The sequence below is a fragment of the Leguminivora glycinivorella genome, chromosome 7, assembly GCF_023078275.1.
Source record: "Leguminivora glycinivorella isolate SPB_JAAS2020 chromosome 7, LegGlyc_1.1, whole genome shotgun sequence".
Classification (NCBI taxonomy): Eukaryota; Metazoa; Arthropoda; class Insecta; order Lepidoptera; family Tortricidae; genus Leguminivora; species Leguminivora glycinivorella.
In genome coordinates, this window is record NC_062977.1 from 5,390,140 (window position 1) to 5,406,662 (window position 16,523).

The 16,523-nt window shown below is 36.3% G+C and overlaps 1 protein-coding gene across 2 annotated transcripts; it reads right to left on the bottom strand.

Annotated features, from left to right (window-relative positions):
• Positions 1-1,311: 1,311 nt before the first annotated feature.
• Positions 1,312-15,650, bottom strand: LOC125228248 (kynurenine 3-monooxygenase). Of its 2 annotated transcripts, none has more exons than XM_048132744.1 (10): positions 15,397-15,650; positions 14,502-14,571; positions 14,069-14,262; positions 12,609-12,657; positions 12,332-12,419; positions 12,016-12,184; positions 10,888-11,139; positions 5,791-6,021; positions 2,220-2,381; positions 1,312-1,442 (listed from the first exon to the last, which is right to left on the bottom strand). In XM_048132744.1, exons 1-10 carry the CDS (start codon positions 15,460-15,462, stop codon positions 1,374-1,376), a joined length of 1,350 nt encoding a protein of 449 aa, XP_047988701.1. In that variant the 5' UTR covers positions 15,463-15,650; the 3' UTR covers positions 1,312-1,373. The 2 variants fall into 2 exon arrangements, with proteins under 2 accessions (XP_047988701.1, XP_047988702.1); XM_048132745.1 differs by lacking the exon at positions 15,397-15,650 and adding an exon at positions 14,844-14,915.
• Between the last annotated feature and the right edge of the window lie 873 nt (positions 15,651-16,523).

Here is a 16,523-nt window from a genome sequence, read left to right on the forward strand (position 1 = left end):
TGCCATTACGAAGTCTGGTTATACCACTAGACCAACTATGTCTCTGTCACTTCAAGGCCCCAGAGACAAGCATCGAGAAAGCGCCGCTTCCGAAGGTTTAAGAATTCGCAGCAAGCTCCGATCTCCATACAAAGTAGTCATTCATGAAATAAAACTATGGAAACGGATTAAATCGCGTATAATGAATTTAAAATACATCCCGACGTTTCGAACTCTTTACAGCGTTCGTGGTCAACGGGTGTCCACGAACCCCCCCCCCCCGAACCCGAACCCGTTGACCACGAACGCTGTAAAGAGTTCGAAACGTCGGGATGTATTTTAAATTCATTATACGCGATTTAATCCGTTTCCATAGTTTTATTTCATGAGTAACTATCGCGGTAACCGAAGACAATATTAAAGTAGTCATTGTTTTCCTGTGTCGATATTGACATATGGAAAATATTTTTTAATTAACATATTTTTATGTACAGTACCATAGCGTTAAATTATTTTCGTTTTTTTTATTAATCGAAAAATTAGGTCCTAACAACTGTTTTCTTAAAAATCACCAAATTACCCCAACTCTTATGATTATTAAGAAAAATCATGTAGGTAAACTGCCATTAAGTAAGTTACTGGCCAACGTCCTATATAGGTAGGTTGCCACCCTAATAGGTAAGTACTAATAGTATATACTTTCCACTGGCCACCTCTCAATAACTGACCACGTTAATGTTAAATTGTGAACAGGGTTAATTTTTAGTACAGAAGGCCATGAAGAGTGCCAATTACTGATAATTCCTTAGTTGTGGTCAAAATGCATCTGGTAAAAAAAAATAGTATAAACATTTATTGTCACAAATATGAATACTGACGTATTAGTTATTGTCATAAATGGGGATAATGAGGTCAACGTTTGTATGAAGAGGCGATTTCGCACAAGTCTACTTTCGTCTTAAATCAATCTGCGCTGGGTGCTTGCTCGCAGTTTAAAATGCAGCGCATCTCATTAGGTGCGACATTGATTTATACGGTGCGGTGCGTAGTGTTCTTGTGGACTCGGGTAAAAGTTGAAAACTACTGCAGTTTATTTATTGCCAGTGACTTGAACATTTTTGCTGAAGTTTGTACATTGTGGATTAAAGTAGTATACGAATGAGTTTATATAACGTGTCTCAAATGTTTCCAAATATCAATTGTTGACCAAAAATTCAAACTTGTCTCTGATCTAATAAAGCGCGGGGACTGGCTTAAAATGGTGATTTAAAGTTAGGTACTTCTAGTAATTCGTTTATATTGTTAATAGGTACTTAAAAATCAAACATATGGTGTCATTGTATGATTTAATTAAAATAATTGCTGAAATACTGGTGACAAATACCTACAGATGATTAACGTGACATTACGAAGTATCCCAAAAGCGCTGATGACATCGCGGATATGATGAAATACGTTAACATCTGAAACAATATAACAGTCTATCAGTAAATAAAATAAAACATCTCTTCAACTCATCTCTCATGAGATGATGATGAGTTGATCATCATCATTCAACAATCTTCAAACCTTCAAGAGCATATTCCCATATAAGGCAGGCAACGCACCTAACGGCTCAGCCACGACAATGGTCTAAGCGCGACAGCGGTGAGCGGCGTCCATTACATTGGAGCGAGACACAGCGATGGGACTTTTCATTCGCACGTATGGCTGCCGCTCACCGCTGTCGCGCTTAGACCAATGTCGTGGCTGGGCCGTAAAGCTCATCAGGGTACGTAGCCAAATGCACAAACGCTCGCGCTGTTTCGTAGCTATCTCTATGTATTGGCGCGACAGAGCCAGACTGCATTTCTATCAGCGTCTGGCGTCAACGATTACCATTCGGCTACGCCGGCTGGCGTTTCGGGTACCTACTACGCTGGCCGTAACTGTTGTAAGGAATGATAGTAAGGAGTTGTACAGTGGTACCCAGAAGTTAGGCCCCAGGCAGAATAAGAACATTCATAGATTCGAAGAAGCGGTACTATTTCAAAGTCAAGCATCTATAAAGTCAGCCAACGACGATGACAGCCACGGCATTCCACTGCTGGACGTTGGACTTACGGCAACACACCACGTTTAGTGTCGTTTCAGGTCTTCAAACGTACTTCTATGCTTCCTTTGCGAGAGATGTGAGTAGGTATGGTTACTTTTATTCCGCAAATTCACTAACATAAAATACAATGACGTCAATGACATACCTTGTCCTGCCACTCGCGGTTCTTGACACACTGGCTGTAAGGCATGGTGCTGAAGGTGACAGAGTTGTAAAGTGGCACCCAGAAGTTAGGTGCCAGCCAGAAGAGGAAATCATCCATGGCCTTGCGAAGGCGGTATGATGGTCGCGTCACCAGGTCACGCATCTGGACGTTAAAGCATTTGATTAGGTAAGATAAGGTTGGAAAATTAAAAAAAAAGTATGAAAACATCTTCATTGGGATTACTATCCACCTAGCATTCTATGAAAAGAAAACTCACTCAAAATTGATCATGCTCATGACTAGCATTGCTACAAACATAAAGCACTGGTCCCACCGCAAGCTAGTAAGCTATGAGATATCGGCTATAAAAACAAACAAAAGATAATCACTCCCGTGTAAATAAAAGAGACACGGTGATGTTTATAGTTACTCGCCCAGCGGTGAGCTATCAAAATCGACGTGCGACGTGCGTACGAGTGCTTATCTTTTGTTCTTTTTTATAGCCGATAGCTCATAGCTTACTAGCTCGCGATAGGACAAGTGCCTAAGCAAGTGAATTTTTATAACACCCCTTTTCTATGACTTGGTTTAGAAACAGTCTGTCTGTGTCAGTCTATAATTACTTACGCGATATCAGTCTGGGGCTGCGCTGCCAAAACCTATATGTTAGTTGTTGAGAGAGCCCAACGCTCTGTCCTGAAAGTTATGCTCAAAAAGCCCTATAGATATGAAACAAAAAGTCTTTACGCAGATGCCCAAGTCCTTACAGTCCGTGAGCTTTATATCCACAAAGTCTGCCTCTCTATGCACAGATTCGCGTCTAAGCTGGATAATTATTCCGAACTGATCTCAAAACGCATCTTTAGATTACCCATCTCATCAGTTAACACTGCTTTTGGCAGACGCCTCGGTGATGTTTTAAGCTATAAAATCTACAATACTGTCGTAAAGCTGCAAACCGGGCTGATACGTTGCACGGTATCGGAGGCTAAACGTATTCTTTGCAAATGGTTACTGTCACTTGACTACCATGAAACTGAAAACTTACTTCAATAGGTAATTTAACAATAAATTTAACAATAATTTTAACTATAACCATACTATAAAATAACTTCTGCAAACTGTAATATTTTGGGCAACAGAATCAATGTTTAATAACTGTTCACACTGTACTTTTAATTATATAGTTACTGTGTTTTTCTAATTTTCTAACTACTGTCAACAGACTTCCATGAAACTGAAAACTTACTTCAATAGGTAATTTAGTAATAACTTAATTATAACCATAGTATAAAATAACTTCTGTAAACTGTAATACTTTAGACAACAGAATCAATGTTTAATCATTGTTTACACTGTACTTTAATTATATAGCTAACTTGTTTTTCTAACTTTCATGACATATAAATGCAATACAGGTCTCCCGCGGTACAGGCCTAGCCTAGTGCGGGGACCCCTGGAAACTTGTGTTAACAATAATTAGGATATGCACAAATGGATGTAAATTTTACCTATCTTTTGTAACAAATGACTTTGTGTTTATGTGCAACAATAAACGATTTTTACTTTTTACTTTTAAACAATAAAGTAGGTAAGACTACAAGTGTTTTACGGACAATATTAGATTAAGTAGGTATTCCACGTTTTAGAGTAATTTTGCGAATTGGCGCTAATTCTAATCGGTATAAAAAAAAGAAAAATTATAAAAGGTAATTTTAAAATTTCCCATTTGTAAATTCGGTAGTCAGGCGGTAAATACAGTACAATATTTCTTATAAAAATGTTTTCTCTTCAAACATGAACGTTGATTTTTGATTGCAACATTAAGCTTACTTTTATCGCACTTAATTAACATTTCAAAAACGGCCCCATAATATCTACTGGCCCACCTTTGATAAACGGGTCCATATATCTCGTTTAAAAACACATTAAAGCGTTTAGATTAAACCCGTATTTTCTGATTTAGGCCGAAAACAAAGTAAACAATACAGGCATGTTATTCCAAACGTTGCGAGGATGAACGGTTTGATCGCTCGGATATACCATTTACAGGAAATGTATTTTCCCCTCACTAGCTCGGAAACACGTGTTTTGTCCTTTAATACCAGCGGGTAAAAACGCATTTTATCCACTAGTGGGTAAAGTAATTTGACCTTGAATAAAGTCAAATTAACTGCTTTAAAATTGATAAAAGTAGGTGAATCTAGTAATAAAGATGATTTACCACCTGTGGAACTACTGGAAGCAGTGAAAAACGCATTTTTTGCTTTGTAGTTTCCCCGCTATAGTGAGGGGAAAAGTTTTGTGTTACACTCGGGTGCAACTGTATTTTACTTCTCGTGTGTTAAAAAACTCGCAAGTTCACTTGCTCTTCCTTCCTTTCACTTGCTCGTTTTTCAATTCCACACTCGGCGTTAAAATACAACTTTGCCCCCTTGTATAACAAATAACTATTATGCTGTACCAAGAAGGAAAGAGATTTGTTATAGATCGAAGACAGATGCAATTGAAAAACCTATCCGTGCCTAGGTGCCTACGCATTTTTGTATATCTACGCTTCGTAGGTACAGTAAGAGATTATGGGATAGATAGTGAGACACAAAAGCACTTCTTCTAAGGAGGTAGTCCAATTTAGGTCACAGTAGGTATTTAAGAAAGTTTGTCACCGTAGCTGATCAACAACACACATACGTACAAATCTACGTACAAATCTTACACATAATGTAACTTTGTTATTAATAAACTATTTCATTTCATTTCATTTCATTTCTGATCTTGTTGTAAAAACTTTAACAATGAGAAGCACCTTTAGCATTAGAAGCATTTACTTTTTTTTTAATTAATAGATATATATCTTGTGGTAAAATTTAGTGCCAAATGGTTAGTAATAGCGTAGTTGTGTTTATGTTTTTGACTAATTTCAAAGTGTGAAAGTAAAAATTCGAGACACCAATGCCCGGTTAACCAATGCGAATACCTACGTCGAGGCACAAAGTACCATTGAAACGTTTATAACAGAGGAATTAATGTTTCATTCCTTTCATTCACAAATCCGACCGATCTAGGGAGTTAGGACGAGTTATATTTGATGAAAATTACATGGCGATTAAGAATAGGTGTTTGACCCTCAGTTGCACACCAGAAAAGGTTACCACCAGTTTTACATTAACTAATTTACTAACGCCTTGTTAACACACTGAGAGAAAATACAAACAGTTTTCATGTTCGTTCAACAAGTTTTTTGGTTAAAATGGCGCCTACATGCTCTTTGGTTTAAACAACAAGCTACTTGTCATTTGAATCGGCAATATATTTGAATCAACAAGTCGATTTTATAAAAACAACCTGACACATATTGTTTTAAACATACGTTTGGCTGATTCAAACGGATAAACCGCAACAAGTCGAACTTGTTAAATTCACAATGCAAATTTCTCTCAGTGCAGCCTGTCTAATTATTTAAGTGACAAGAACTCCTTCAGGAGAATGTCATGATGTTTGTGTGAGGAATGTGTAGTCTTCGAAGCCCGCATGCCTTGCCTGCATGTAGGTACGTATGTTTAAGTCTTACCTCAACATAGTTGTACATCGCCAGATCGCTGATCGCGTGCGTATCCTCCCACCGAGTAAGCGAGAACTCCTCTAGTATCTCCGCAAGACTATCATGATGTTTCTGGAACAGTTTATCGAGGAGTGTGCAGTCTTCGAAGCCGGCATTCATGCCTTGCCCGTAGAATGGAACGACGGCGTGAGCTGCGTCACCGATTATTAGAGCTCTGTCTTCTACGTGATAGGGTCGACACTAGAAATAGAGACACAGCAGGAAGCTTATTTTAAAGAAAAAAGATACACCTTATACTTTAGGTAGCATTAGAATAAGTATAGTTTAGTAGTATTCCTTTGTGCTAGTGATGACAAGGTTGGGTCATTCCAAGTAATTTCATCAAATTTGAATTAAAAAGTGTGCGGCATGATTATTGATTTGAATAAAAAAAATTGAGGATATACTTCTAGGTGGCAGAAGTGCTGAACCACTACCAATTATTTTTTTTATCTTTTAATTTCCAAGTTGTGCCTATTCGAAGTTAACAGTGGGGTCGAATTCCTGCTTGTACACAATTAGACCTAACTTTTTTTCTATAAAAGGTAACGAAATAATTATTACTTTGTTTGATTAGGTAAGAAATATGGGTATTATACTGTATGACAAAACGTATCTCAAGTATCTACAAAAAAAATGGAGACCAACCGAAATGTACTCCCAATTGGTCAATTTTTTCAATTTTTAAATGGTTCTTTCGCCAACCCTGGTGCATATCAGATATTACTTTTGACTGAAATATAAAGTACTTGCCGTGGTCATCTTGTAAAATAAATATAATTGTGTTACAGCAATTACTTCTAATAGAAAAATACAAGTGAAAATTGAGAAATCCGAAAAATGCTCATGTTTGACTCTAAAAAAATCCATGTGGCAGATAAAATAAAATTATGATTTTAGTCAGAAAATATAGCTGATATCTTCGTTTATTAGATTTAGAAATAAAAATTTTGTTATTTTTCCTGTTTTCTGAAATATGATTTTTTTAACATGCTACTTTTTACAAATATCGATACAAAATATTTTATATTATAAATTAATAAAAATGGGACGGTAATTGGTCATACGGATATTATTTAAGTTTTTTATGTTCAAATAAATATTTTGACATGGTAATAATTTCATTTGTAAATTTAATGAGGGTAGAAATTTGACAAGGCAGTGTTATCTGACTAGGATAGTAATTTACTTATTTTATTTGTTTAGCCGTGGTGTAGTAAATAACCGATGCCTCCTGACTAGTTAACAAGCTTTATTTGCATTTCACATGGTTAAAATACGAACATAAGTAAACGGCCCAATAATCCTTATCGAAGTTCGTATAGGAGACCGTATTTATCTAGGAGATAATTAAGTGGTGCAAACTCTTTGTACTAAGTGTGTTGTGTTATGCTATGAATAGTTGACTGCTCGTTATATATCATTGTCAAGAAGAAGTATTTATATAATTTTCTTATTTGACAATCCAATAACTTCGACAATGGAGCCCTGTTCAATTGGAATATTTAGAGAGGAAGATTGTCATCAAACAACTTTTTCGAGGACATCATGGCTCAATACAATAAATGAAATAAGTGAAACCGACAGAAGTCTTCTTATTAAACGTACAGGTATTACAATTATAAACACCATATGTCAGTACCACTACAAAAAGTACATAGATAAATTTTACCTTCGATTTGGCATTAAATGTTGCGATCCATTGAAAATTCATAAAAAGACCATAACAAAATCGTTACGGGAAATAAGCTTAGCTTTCTGCCAAGCACATGAAGAAATGAACCTTATACCAGGCTTGGCTATGTGTACCCGATGCTATGATTTAATAAGTAAAACGACCGCGGCTAAAAATGATCGTATGATGCCTGTTAGTGTTGAGGAGACAATGCCTGTTAGTCTTGATCAAGACCCACAATTTGAACCGGATTGTAATGGAATCCAATTAGTAAATGAAGTATGTAGCATTTTAAAGGAATCTCCTGTTACTTCTTTAACCAAAATTCCGCTATCTCGAAGAAAAAGGAAAATTTCTGAAAAAGCTACTGAGATAGCAAAGTCAGTACGTCGCAACTTAATGGATGCTTTTGGTGTTGACGAAAATGAAACTAATTCAGAAGAGACAGAACACATAAAAGAGGACGATGATTCCAAATTAGGATCAGAATATCTTAAGCTGATAGAAGAACTTAAGGCAAAGTATTTAATTTCCACGAGTTTCGAGGAAAAGTACACAATTTTAACCTTATTACCAACGAATTGGAGTATTGCTAAAATTCAATCTGAATTCAACTGTAGTGACCATATCGCTAGAAAGGCAAAAAAAATGCGTGAACTACATGGAGTGCTGCCAAAACATGACAATATAAAAAGTAGAAATAAAATATCAGATGAAACTATTAAAGCTGCGACGGACTTTTATGAGGATGATGATATTAGCCGAATAATGCCAGGTCAAAAAGATTGTTTAACTGTTCGAGATAAAGAAGGAAATAAATCCAAACAGCAGAAACGTTTGGTTTTATTGAACTTAAAAGAAATTTTCATAAAATTCAAGGAATGCCATCCAGGAGTTAAGATTGGTTTTTCATCATTTTGTTCACTGCGGCCTAAAAACTGCATACTAGCAGGTGCTAGCGGGACACACTCAGTGTGCGTTTGTCTAATGCATCAAAACATAAAATTAATGTTATCGGCTATTAAGACGAAGTTAACTTACCAAGACCTATTAAAAAGTATTGTATGCGATATATACAACGAAAATTGCATGCTATCAAAATGTAAGGATTGCCCAGGGGTTGAAAACTTGGACTCTAAAATAAGTGAAGATATTGAGCTTCTATCTTCTATAACATACTCACAATGGTCATCGACTGATCGATGCCATTTACTTACAGTTATTAAAACAGCAACAGAATTTAACGAAGATTTAAAAGACCAATTATTAAAAATGAAACATCATCATTATATAACAAAGAAGCAATCTGGATATTTAAAGAATTTAAAAGAAAACTTGCAAAATGACACCGAGTGCATAGTTTTAGGAGATTTCTCGGAAAATTTTACTTTTATGGTACAAGACGAAGTGCAATCTTTTCACTGGACAAACGATCAAGCCACGCTGCATCCATTCGTTAGTTACATTAAAAAAGATAACGTTATCCACTGCAGAACATTTTGTGTTATCAGCGATTGTTTAACTCACAACACCGTATCATTTTTCGCGTTTCAAAAGGTTTTGCTTGAATGCCTAAAACAAGAATATGATAAATTGGAAACGATACATTATTTTAGTGATGGTGCAGCTGCACAATACAAGAACAAGAAGAATTTCGTAAACTTGTGTCATCATTACGATGACTTTGGACTAAAAGCAGAGTGGAACTTTTTTGCCACATCTCACGGCAAATCCCCTTGTGATGGTGCTGGCGGTACGATTAAGCGGTTGGTTAGAAAAGCTAGTCTGCAACGCATTACAGGTAGTGATAACATTTTATCACCTGAAGCTATGTACGAGTTTTGTGTGAATGAAATTCATGGTATCAAGTTCTTTTTTGTCGCAAAATCAGACGTCGAAGTAGCTGAAATGTACCTATCAGAGCGATTTAAAAATATAAGGACCATAAGAAATACTCGTTCTTATCACAGCTTCGTTCCCATTTCTCAAAATGAGTTAAAAGTGCGACGTTATTCAACTTCAGAAAATTTTGTAGTAGCAAAGGTTTGATTTTTTTTAGATATCTAAATATATAAAGTAAATTTCAATCTCCTGGATTTTATTTCATATTTTTTCATCGAATTTATACTTATTTAAAAGTTTAAGGTCATAATGTATTTTAACCTGCATAAATACAACAAGAGCGAAAATGTATGAGATGAACAGTTTAAAAAAATCATATTTCTTAAAGTAAGCAAAATAACAAAACTTTTATTTCTAAATTTAATAAACGAAGATATCAGCTATATTTTCTGACTAAAATCATAATTTTATTTTATCTGCCACATGGATTTTTTTAGAGTCAAACATGAGCATTTTTCGGATTTCTCAATTTTCACTTGTATTTTTCTATTAGAAGTAATTGCTGTAACACAATTATATTTATTTTACAAGATGACCACGGCAAGTACTTTATATTTCAGTCAAAAGTAATATCTGATATGCACCAGGGTTGGCGAAAGAACCATTTAAAAATTGAAAAAATTGACCAATTGGGAGTACATTTCGGTTGGTCTCCATTTTTTTTGTAGATACTTGAGATACGTTTTGTCATACAGTATAATACCCATATTTCTTACCTAATCAAACAAAGTAATAATTATTTCGTTACCTTTTATAGAAAAAAAGTTAGGTCTAATTGTGTACAAGCAGGAATTCGACCCCACTGTTAACTTCGAATAGGCACAACTTGGAAATTAAAAGATAAAAAAAATAACTGGTAGTGGTTCAGCACTTCTGCCACCTAGAAGAATATCCTCAATTTTTTTTATTCAAATCAAAAATCATGCCGCACACCCGATTTGATGAAATTACTTGGAATGACCCGCCTCAAATTGTACAGCTATCTGCAACAGCTAGATTTTATGCAAAATGCGCTTCGGGCATCGTTTGATATTCATGTGTATTAAACGCCTTTGTGGGAATTAAGGTATCGCCTACGCCTGAGCCAATTTCTCACCTTGAGGTGAGAGATACAGGCAATAAAGCCCGATATATATAGTCTAATGCAATCAGATGGCTCTAAAATATTTTCAGTGAGACTTTACTGGGTTTGTGTGCTTTAGTGGTTTTTTTTTATCAGTGAAATGGAACGCCACATATGAATAAGTAGGAAACTCCATAATACCTACATATCTTTTTATTCCTGAAATGATCCTCCACTAAACCTCAACAGGGGTTTCATTGGCATTTTAGTACCTACAAGACTACTAAAACAAGGTGAGCCTATTATCCACATGGACGACATCGTGAATAGAGGCTACTTGTAGATATTACCTATCCCACTGTTGGGTAAAGGCCTCCCACCATCCTGGCGGGCTATTTCGTAATAGGTTCTCTGTATTTCAAATTACCTTCACAGCAACTAGCGGAGACGGTGAACCACCAAAGAAGTCCTCTATCAACTTCTCCTTCCCAATCAAGGGAATGGAATCAGGGAAGTACTTTTCAAAGAACCCGAGCAGCTTTTCCTCACTGTCGATAGTTTTAAAGTTGGTGAACGGCATGAAGAGAGTCACAGTCCAGGAGCAGTCTTGGTTGGGGAGGGCGATCATCATGAAGTTGCCTCTAGGCCAGATGTGAAGGTAGTTGGGGGGCATCTGGAACTGTAAGACGATTTTAGTCCTTGTTATTCAATTTATTCTGCTTAGGAAGACTAGATACTTAATCGTCACCAATGGCAAATTGGGTCAGCCCTGAAACTACTAGGAAATCTGAACGATACAAATAATAGTTGCCCCCTTTTTAAATGTCGACCGAGAGTTGAGTAAATCGAGTTTAGACGGAATTTTGAGAACCACTGTCCTAGATATAATTTTGTATAAAGTTTAGTCGTCATTTCTTTATGTAAGTACCTATTACAGGTACCTATTGTCCTATTGACCCCGTTCCATGGCTGTCTCCATTTATATTTAGTTTTTACAGGTACTCTCATCAACATCTAATGGTCTGGCCTACTTACTAAACAAGGAATAATACTATCATTGAATTATGGCTATTAAGGAAAGCAAAAGAAACACAGCTTCATGATGCTATATTGAGATCAAAAGAGGAAACCTTGGAAGTATTATCAAGAATAACATTATTGTTGCAGCGTATCTCAAATCGTCAACAATCTCTATCTATGTACATATTTCTATGTCAACAATCTAAAGCCACAAGTACATAATTATTATTCTACATTATCTAATATTGTCACTGTCAAGGCTGATAATAACAACCATATTAACAAACCAATATTTTATTTTCAATTTCCATTTTTTTTTAAATACCTATGTACTTTAATATTTTTTCTATCATACCTGGGGTTCAATGTTTTTTGAGCACAGTATCTCAAAAATGTTGTGGAAATTTGATGGTTCAATGTGCTAAAAGAAGTTGCCGGTTTCCAAGTTCATCTCGGCTACATGTAAGTTACCTAACTATAGAAATGTTGACCAAAGGGAACACCGGTAACAAAAAATGACTCAAATTGAACTTACTCCACCACTCTCATCGGCCGGTATACACAGCTCCAAATACCCATGTTCGATGTACTTCTGACTGTAGTCGAAGAGGGGTTGCTTCATCATACATTTGCGGACGGCTGAAAACGCTCCGTCTGCCCCTATGATCAGGTCTGCTGTGACGTCGATATTTTCTTTACCAGGGCTGAAAAGGCAGGGAATCAAAAAGACTTTATTTGTTGTAGTTACGCCCTATGTAATGCAAAAATAAACATATACTTAAAGGAGATTCTTTATATGTATTGAAAATAAAAACAAAGCGTTATGGTATGATATTTATATTTATACTCACGTCTCGAATTTCATGGATCCCTTCCGTAAATTTGCGTCGACCAATTTGTGATTGAAATGCCTCTCGACATTCTCATATTTCTCTGATTCTGTAATTAATTTTATATAAATATTACTATTATTACCTTGTGGTTTTAACGTTTGAGTTAGGTAATCCGATTTCAAATGTCGTGTTTACATTTTTAAAATATGTATTTATAAGTGCAAATAGGTTTCATAAATTAATGTCAGTGTACATATTTGGTATTTGACATTATTAGATAGGTATAAAAATGTACCTTGCAACAAAAGTCCATTGAGGTAATTTCGGCCAACTGAGTATATGCACTGAAAACAGACGACAAACATATCATGTTAGGTCAACAAAACAGTAAAGGAAATACATCATAAGAAGACATACGTAACACTAGGTCATTCTCCAGCCCTAGATCCTTGAAGGCGTGCGCTCACCTCCCGATAGCGTGAGATAGCTATTTGCTATTTACTTATAGCAAAGACATATGTAACTCCGTATAGACAGCTAAAGTCTAAGAAAAAAAACCGGCCAAGAGCGTGTCGGGCCACGCTCAGTGTAGGGTTCCGTAGTTTTCCGTATTTTTCTCAAAAACTACTGAACCTATCAAGTTCAAAACAATTTTCCTAGAAAGTCTTTATAAAGTTCTACTTTTGTGATTTTTTTCTTATTTTTTAAACATGTGGTTCAAAAGTTAGAGGGGGGGGACGCACTTTTTTTTCCTTTAGGAGCGATTATTTCCGAAAATATTAATATTATGAAAAAACGATCTTAGTAAACCCTTATTCATTTTTAAATACCTATCCAACAATATATCACACGTTGGGGTTGGAATGAAAAAAAATATCAGCCCCCACTTTACATGTAAGGGGGGTACCCTAATAAAACATTTTTTTCCATTTTTTATTTTTGCACTTTGTTGGCGTGAGTGATATACATATTGTTACCAAATTTCAGCTTTCTAGTGCTAACGGTTACTGAGATTATCCGCGAACGGACGGACGGACGGACGGACAGACAGACATGGCGAAACTATAAGGGTTCCTAGTTGACTACGGAACCCTAAAAACGTACCTCAAAACCATACAGAAAACGGTATGGTGACCTAGACGGCGTTACACCTTTGGGGGACGCTCGGCTAGATGGCGCTAATATTAATATTTGACATTTTAACACATATCAAGCTAAGAATATGGACCAAATTGTCAAAACTGAGGTTCAAAAGTTTTAAGCCTGTGTCGAGAAATGGCAATCAATGCACTGTGATTACACATTTTACTTTGACAGTAACTCTCTATAATACTCGATCCTCTTTGCTTACAGTTAAGTACCTATGTAAACAATTAAACATTTTGAGAAATGAACTGATTTCTATCTTTCTCTGTATTGCGTCGGTACATGGATGGAGCCGTCAATATGATAAACCACACGGGCTCCGCTGGGCTGTCCTGCTGTGTACCCAGCGGTGTCGTTTTTAAGTCATCTATTGTAAAATTAACTTAGGTAATAGCAAACCTGTTTGATCCTGGCATCGTACTGTATCGCATAAGTGGATCCGTCCAGAATGTCGTATCATACGAGCTTACATAGGGATTAATATTCCATCGTGCAGGATCTCCTCTTCAAGACTAATCGCGGACCGGTCGCGCGAAGATAGCACGGTGCTTTTACGTAATCTCAAAATTACTAGTTACCTTTAAGAAGACGTAAGAACGCTAAACTAACCTGGTTAGTCCTAGCATCGTACGGTATCGCGTACGTAGAGCCGTCCAGACGATGGATCATACGGGCCCTCATGGGGATTCCATGATTTTGGATCATCTGCTCTTCGAGACCCACATCCCTGAGGGCGGTGCGCCCGCGCACAGAAAGCGCGAGGTTTATTGATCTGCCCCGAGCCAGCGGGGTTTTTCGTATATCTGAGATAAAGTTTAGAAATTAACACAAAAGTGGGGGGAAGGAGGAGAAACATTGACACCTCGGCGTGTTTCTACTTCTATTTTTTCTTATAAACCTATAAGCTATTAATATACATACCAAGTTTTTATGCTTTCTGCCAGCAGGGACTGTACATTCAATACTAATTCGCCGTTTCCGCCCCGCACTATGAATAACTTGTCTTAAACGTTACTTAACTTAAATATAAAAACAGTCTTACCTTCGCGGTATTCAAAAATATGGACCCTGTGACCTCTTTTTGCCATGTACAGTGCTTCCAACGATCCAACCTATAAAAAATATGTTAAAAAATTTAACAAGGCCTATCGTTCCATACCTAAATGTATTACACTATCCATACTAATATTATAAATGGAAAAGTATTTGTGTCTGTTTGTATGTCCGTCCTTCACGGCAAAACGGAGCGACGAATTGACGTGATTTTTTAAGTGGAGATAGTTGAAGGGATAGAGAGTGACATAGGCTAATACTTTTTATCTCTTTCTAATGCGAGCGAAGCCGCGGGAAAAATCTAGTTTCTTATAATGTTAAAAAAACATACCTAAACAAATAATTTGCAAAACACACTTAGTTTCAATATTTGTTAGTTAACCAATCAACTACAAAACCTAGCGGATCTGTCTCTGAGCGAGCTGTTTTCCTTAACCTTGCTCAACCACATTTGATAGTCGTCTAATTTTTTATTGAATGCTTTAACAGTGACAGACGGTTTGGTGCAACCGGTGTAATTTTTTAATTAACCCTTAACTGATTTAAGGAGCCTTTTGAGAGCAGTTTTTGTTTATGTTTATTTAACCCTTTCAAGCGTGCGAATGTCCACCAAAGTGTAGTTAAAGTTTATGTGGCGACGTCTCTGTAGACGTTTCTTGCTTGAAAGGGAAAAAGAGACATAACATGATTATCAAATAAAATCGATATACAATATTGTACCTACGAATATAACCTGGGTAAAATGTCATTATTTTCAAGCCTAGCCTACTGTAATTATTTTAAATACATATACAATGATTAAGGAAGGAGTTTCAAATAGAATCTTTACATAAAACATTTGGTAAACAAAAATATTAATAAATATTAATAAGTAGGGTACTTACTAAACCGCCGCCGACAATAGCAATATCCAATTGTTTTTTAGAATGTCCATTTTGCAGCTGAGCCATCACTAAGTACAAATTTACAACTAATATCACTTAAAAGACACTGCCGAAAAATCAGAACCAAAATACGATATGATTGATTTGATAAGTTATCAAATCACACTACGAAATGAGATGGTAATCGTATATCGATAGATTCACTAACTGACAGTACCGGTGTCATCAAAGCTAGACGGTTTGTACTCAACTAAAACCAATACCGCGGACACTACACAGTATAATTCATTACGAAGAGTGAGTATCACAAAATGAGACTTAAATGGCATAATATTAGGAGTCAATCGTAGTTAGACCGACTATCATTAATGAAACTGTCATTCGATAGTTTTGCGCTCAAGTTATCCATTGAACATTTTACTTATACTTAAACTGTTTTTACAAGGAGCATTTAAGCCGGTAATGTACCAAGATACTCAATGAGGGCACTTATGTAATGAGATGTGTATAGAGAAATTAAAATAAGACGTGACCTAGAACTCTTAGGATTTTATCAGTATTTTTTTATCTCAATAATCATGTCGCGCTGCGCAATGATAACTGTGCTTGACAATATTATAAAGACATTCGTTATTACTAGATCGGGTAATTTAATAACCCACTAATGACTTAATGAATATTTAAATGAAATTGATAATAATTACTGCCATATTCAGGCAGAGCAGGCATTTGCGACCCTATCGCCTAGACTACGGGGGGGGGGGCTAGACTGCGGGGGTAACGGCTCGCAAGTACAGCCATCGAGTGAGTACTTTATCTTAGTGATATAAGAAGCACTTCACCCAATGAACTTTGACTTGAAGACTTTTGGCAGTAGTTACTATAAATTATAATATGTGAGTGTATTTAGTAAACGTCCCATTTTTGTCGGTTACCATTAAGGCGAGATTTATTGTATCTTTATATGAATTGGAGAAATTCGTTTCTTTATTTTGCAGATAACCTTTGTTTTAGGGCTTACAGCTTCCCAGGCAGGGTGACTAGTTGACTGAACACGTGACCAGTCGTGTTTTATGCATGAGTATACAGGGTGGCTCATTCAAATCGGTCAGTATGGGAAAGTCTGA